The sequence below is a fragment of the Echiichthys vipera genome (genome assembly GCF_963691815.1).
Source record: "Echiichthys vipera genome assembly, chromosome: 2".
In the NCBI taxonomy this organism is placed as follows: domain Eukaryota; kingdom Metazoa; phylum Chordata; class Actinopteri; order Perciformes; family Trachinidae; genus Echiichthys; species Echiichthys vipera.
Window position 1 is genome coordinate 19738893 of NC_139827.1, and position 6518 is coordinate 19745410.

The following is a 6518-nucleotide window of genomic DNA, read 5'->3' on the forward strand; positions in this document are numbered from 1 at the left end:
TCTTATTTGCCTCCTACTCCCATGCTGTCTGTTTATTTTCTCCTCTAAATATCCGCTCTCTGCACTTCTCACCTTCTATCCTTCCTTTTTTTCTCCTTGCTCATGCCTCTCCTCTATTTCATGTCTATTTCTGTATGCCATACCATATTTTCTTCCCAATTTGCCACTTATTCTATTATGACCATCAACTTGTATTCTTTCCCTATTTTTCTTTTTCAATGTCTGCTAACCTATTTTGCTCTGACCCTTCCTCTTCTTCCGTCCTTTTTCCCCTTCTTTTCTCTTCAGGCACATGCATATCTCTCCAGGTACTACAGGGAACACAACGTGGAGCTGTCAAAGCTGCTGCATCGTCTCGGACAGCCCCTTCCCTCCTGGCTAAGAGAGGAGCTGCAGAAGGTCAGCTCCATTAAACTCTGTGACACGCTTATCTCAGCAGCTTATAAATGCATGTCAAAATGTATAAACTGACTTACATCCGCAATTAGTGAAATAAATGCCCTTTAAGAATCTGAAAACGTGCTTTTATATCTTAAGTTATTTTGTTAAAAGATGAAATGCTCTTAAGTTATTTTGTTACAAGATGAAATGCTCTGGTTTTCTAGTTATTATTCATTAAGAATGAAAAAAACTCCAATTTTCACAAAGGTCTGAAGTAAAGATCAGTCTGAATTTTGCTCTGAGATTAGGTCAACACATGTTGCACAAAAATACATAGCCCACTGGAAGGGCTGTACAATATTGCCAGAATATTCTGTCCCGGTATAGGTCATTTCATATCTCGCTCATAATCTAGATTGGGCCAAAGAGAACATATATATATATATATATATATATATATATATATATATATATATATATATATATATATACCAGCAGATATATGTCCGCTGGTAATTCAATAAATAAATAGTCTGCATTAACTTACCGCATGATAAAGACTATTTTTGTATATTTCTGTGTGAATTTAATACGTAACAAATAAAAAATGACTAACTATTTTTTCATTGTAGCCTATTAAGAACTTTAGTGCAACATATAAATTGATTTTTAAAAAGTGGAGTTAGTATGAACTTTTTATTTACAATTTTAACAATTTAGATGAAATAATTTTATACCACAATATCTAGATATATGATTTCATCACAATACGATTCCATTGAAAGACAATAAATGATCAAATGTAATTATCATCCAGCCCTACCTATTAATGTATTTCAAGCCTAAAAAGATCTATCTTTGTGAAACTGGGCCAAGATTTGATAGGTTTTGATTCAAATGTACTGAACTCTTACCCTGGAAAGTCACCTGCACCGCTAGCAAATTTCAATTTGCTCTGCAGCTGCCTCTGAGCACGCACCGATGGAGCTCATTAACTATGTCAGAAAATACCCTCTCACTAATCAAAGTGTACCATTGTATCTGTTATGGGTGGGCGTAACCGAAGGCGATAGTGATGCATCGTTAAAGTTCATTGATCTGATTGGTCGTAGTCGGTCGTAGTGCTATCCAATTGCATGCAGTGGTATTTTGAAATGCATGCGTTGGAAAGGTTTGTCGCTCGTTGCTAGACCCTACGTTTGGATAGACGTGGGTCTGGATTTCCTGGCTATAAAACTCTTTTTGGTGCATGGAAATGCATGTATATGTCATCATCACCCTCACTTCAAACCAATGCGAAAGGAAAAAAATCTCTCATGTAAAACAACCCAAAGTGTTCTGACTTTTGGCAGAAGGTTCATGCAGAACCTCATCGCTCATAATAGAATCTGGCTGATAGAAAATGTTTTCAGGGCCTTTAAACCAAGTTAAACCATACGATGGTAACAACAAATGAAAAATGTTTGGAGACTGTACCTGGGGATGATTCAAAATACATAGAAAATACAAACAATGCTTGCTTGAAACAAAAAGACATCTTGTAAACTTGATTACCTCATAATCATGTCTGGTAATGAAAGTGTGCACTTAAATGAGGCTTCCAGGTTTAAGTGCTGTTGCTCACAGTTGTCTCACTTTGATCCCTGTAGAGCCCTCTTTCTTCTAGAGGGCTCAACATTGTTTGTCTTTTGTCTGCAGATGTGTTTGTGGTACTGCAGTACTGTTCGTCATGTTTATGAATCAGAGGGAGCCACTTAACACGTCAGCTTTGTTTTCCAGCCCATTTGCAGCAATTTCAGGGTGTTTTATTTCATAGTTGCCATTTGAATCAGTATTTAAAGAAATAGAGAAATAACTTTTTTTCCTTCACTTTTCCCCCTTCTCTGTTTTCCTCTCCATCTCGTCTTTTTACCTCTTTCTGAAGGTTAGATAACCTTTGCGTCCATGAACCAGGGTTAAAGGTCAAGGGGTCAAAGACCAGGAATTGACCAGGAGCACCTGACCTTCAGATTCACTTCTGCATCTGTGGCCTTTTAGTGAACCCTGAGGTGAAGGCGAGGACGGGGTGCCTTGTTTCACGGAGGAGTGGTGACACTGCTGGAGGGAGCAGAAGTCATGAAAGCTCAAAGAAACTTTGGTGGGCTGAAACAGAACTCTTGTAAGGATGAAAGGAAGGATATACGACATCAGAGTGCCAGGTGACAGCTCTGGAGAATGTTGGACTAAAAGGAAAAGCCACATTGTAATGATAGAGAGAACTGTGGGAGACAAGGAGCATTTAGCAAGACTTTAATGCCCATACCCTGTTCTGAACTATGGTGAACTCTAATGCAGACCAGCAGTGACTGTGAGGGTTATAACTTTTTGTTTTATTTTCACCTTTAATTTATGATGCCAGAACAGCGCTGGTCAGCTGGCATGGTTCCCATAGAGATGACTTTGCACTGTTCCATGTATCTCCAAGACAAATTAAACACCCTGTGTGGGTTTGATTTACTTTTTTTGTTAGTTTTTTCATCACAATGAGAGTGAATAAGCAGGGAGGATATGTGAATAGACTCAGGGTGAGTGACAGACTTTTACTCTCCATGATAGGTTTTTTTTGTGAGTTAATTTTTATCAATGTGATGATAGTATCTGGTAGATTTGTTCACCCTTAGAGATGTCACTTTCACTGGAAAGTACGGACTAGAAATGAGTCATTGAAACAAGATGCATTGCCGGCTCATTATTTTCCTGTGACAAGCCATGCAGAAGAACGCCGTGTCCATTCAGCAGAGCTTGAGCACTGATGATTCCAGTGTTAAAAGGCGGAGGGAACATGAGTTTGTGGGTAGAAAACTGACCAAAATGAGCTCAATGGATATGACACTTGCCAAGACTCTTTGAGTAGCTACTGTTACCGCGGGCAGTTTTTGTTTTTTCAGTGTCTAATTTAAGTCTGAACCTCCTTTTTCTTTCCTTTTTCAAACCAGTGGCCTACGTTGTTGAGCTTCAATTTGAATGCAAAAAAAATCCTACATGTCAAACACAGAAACCAAAATTAAAGAAAAAGATAGCACTAACAGCATAAATTGTTTTCTTTAATGACTAAGCAACACAGATTAACCATGTTGTGCAAGGGGGTGGGGAGTAAACACCTTCACACACACTTGACCTGCCACATAATCTTTAGCCTTAATGTTGACAATAGACTCTCTAAGGTAAGTGCACATGACATGGATGACAGTTTGTGCCTGTCAGGTATTGCATCAGTCACAAAAGAACACAACATTTTTATAACAGTTGACTATGCTGTATATATCAGCATTGCAAACGAAACTGCAGAAAACTAAACATGTATATAGTTTGGGTTATTATTTAAGGTATAAACCTAAAAAATCTCACAAGATAAGGACATGGCGAAGACCTGAACACTAGCTATATTTACAAAGCCTTCCCTCTCTGCTAAACAGCCTTGTCCTACATTAGTAAAGTATGCAGTCAAAACAACCAAAGAGCTAACAGAACAATAGCCAATCGTCAGGGAGAAGCAAACATTTTGTCAAAAAAGAATCCTATTAAATATATAAGATTTTTTAAAAAATAAAAGAGAGAGAGAGAAAACTGTATTAAAAGCTCCTAAAAAAATAGGAAAAGATCGTCTCAGACCGAGATTCACGGTAAATTATCAGTTCAAATCGATCCAAATAACTAGTTTAACACAAACTTTGTTATTTGGTTAGCTGTTTGTGTTAATTGAACACTTAATCAGTTGTACTGTACTGTTATTGTTATGCATTGAACAATGTTTAGCCATTGTCCACCTTCGTCTTAAACACTACTGTCCACACAGGTCTGGAAGATCAGAATGGTAAGGTGTGAAAAATCAGTTCAAACAGCCACTACCAGCAAGGCAGGAGTGAAGGACAACACACAGCATAAAAATATAATTTTGGACTCTTTTGTAGCAGATTTTCAATTAACCATTTTGGGCAGATATGGATGAAAGTTGAGATATACGATATGGCTTCCCATAAATCATTATTGTTAGCTACGGTAGCTGCATCCCTGCAGTAGGCCATTGAGTTTGTAAGCAGCCACAGACATCTGTGTGAAAGGGCTCAAATAATTTCAGGTAAAGCTTATTTACAGCAGGGTTCTCAGTGTCTGCACTGTATATTTGGATATACATATATATATTCAAATATAAGTGTGTATATATATATATATATATATATATACTGCATATATATACAAAGTATATATTGGATATGATATCTTGGTTGATCTTTCTGCTGTAACAGCATAGTTTAACAGATGAGATGAGAAAGGAGTAAAAGTGCTCTATGTTGTGGCCAGTTGAGCGAAGAGTATATGAGTTATTAACTACATCATTGCAGATTTTTTTTTTTTTTAAAAAGGCTTATGAGTAGGATATGAAAAGAAGAATTTCATTACAGCCACTAAAACACAGCCCAGTAATATGCCATGAGAAGATTTAATGTAGGTTGTTAAATATTTTTCTGTGGGTATGTAGATCTTTTGTCCTAAACGACTTCTTAATATTATAGTTTTAAATATTTGAGTTCAAGAAAAATAAAAGCTGATAAAGGAATTGTATTGCTCAAGTGTTGCAGATCCATATATAATGATCATCCTAAAAGTAACACAAATCCCAAATCTGGAATATTTTCAGCCATCTTCAAAAGCAGCTGGTTGAGGATGGGTGTTTCTAGCAGCCAATTTACATATTATTGAGGTTTAATCATTATTCTCAGATCTTACCCAACTGGTTTTCCCAAGTGTTGCCGTAATTTAAGGGATGGAAACAGATATGAGAAGAAATAAATGATCCGTATATAATGACACCTTCTGTTCTGCACCACCTCTGGTGACATCTAATATAAGCTCATTAGTGAAAAGAGCTTTAGCTGCAGGTTCAGCAAGAATAGCAAAAAGAAAAAAGACAAAAAAGGGAAATGCTGTCTCCTTCATATATTCATTGTTTTGTTTGAATATTTATGTATACTATTTTGATTCTTATTTTCATATTTTCAGTAATGGAAATATGAAGCATAGAGGTGTGAAAAAATATAAGTGTATAAAGATCAAAACCAACACAATGCAAAAGCAAGAAGTTCTAGTTAGTATTCAATTTAAAAAGACACTGCCATGACAGTTTTATAATTGACAATTTGATATTTAATTAACTCTTACTTTCAATTAATCAATTAATTTATATTTATTGAATTAACATTTATATTTGCGTGTGCGTTTATCCATGTTTTGGTTTTTATATTTAACTTATTGTTATTTATCTCAGCACAAAAAATAAAAGAAGAATTGTTCTTTGGTTTTGTATTGTCTTTATACAGGGACTAAGACAAATTTTAATGTTTGATTGATGAATGATTTTCCATCAAACTTAAAAATAACTCTTTTGTTTTGTAATGTGTGATAGTGTCCAAAGGAGAGTGCTCTTAGACAGTAAGGACTGTGCTCTAGTTGAGAGCACTTCTTTAATTTCAAAGATTATACTGTATGTACGATGATAAATTATAATGGAGTTACACATTTACTCCCACAAACATTCAGCCTTCTGGGCTTAATGAATTATCTGCCTGTGTTCATGCGTATGTTTGCAAAATACTTTTGCAAAACTACCAGAGTGCAACCATCGCATCTGGTTGACACATAATTCAATTTTGATTAAAAAACGTCACTATGCTTCATCCAAAGTTCATGAGGATGAAAAAGGAACGGTTTTTAGCAACATGTCTCATAAAATGCTCATTAACTCATTCATTTTTAAAATCAAATAAAAGCTTATCTAAAAGCAGAGCCAGGGCAAATATCACATTATTTAACAGAGCCAGATAACTTCATTATTTTTATGATGCCTTTCAACGTAATTTGAATCACTTCACGTTTTGTATGTATTTGGTTTTCAAATGCTTTTCACAACAAATGAAAAATTAGATGACAGTAGTCATTGTCTGAGTTAGATCTATGAGTACACATAACTCGTCTAAAGGAAAAGACAGCTATATGGAAATACAAATTGCGCTTGTGCTGCAATATGTGCAATTGCAAATGAACTTGCCATCCATACATAATTATGGAATACAGTTTAGTGTAATGGGTTTACCACAAGG

At 35.7% G+C, this 6518-nt stretch overlaps 1 protein-coding gene across 1 annotated transcript in view; it reads left to right on the forward strand.

Annotated features, from left to right (window-relative positions):
- ndst3 (N-deacetylase/N-sulfotransferase (heparan glucosaminyl) 3) overlaps window positions 1–2340 on the forward strand; it is a gene marked incomplete at both ends in the record, with an annotated part of 42755 nt that extends 40415 nt beyond the window's left edge. Inside the window, 2 exons of the mRNA XM_083922421.1 lie at window positions 289–399; window positions 2311–2340. Coding sequence (XP_083778547.1) covers window positions 289–399; window positions 2311–2340 — 141 coding nt within the window. The remainder of the gene's footprint in view (window positions 1–288; window positions 400–2310) is intronic.
- Window positions 2341–6518: the final 4178 nt, after the last annotated feature.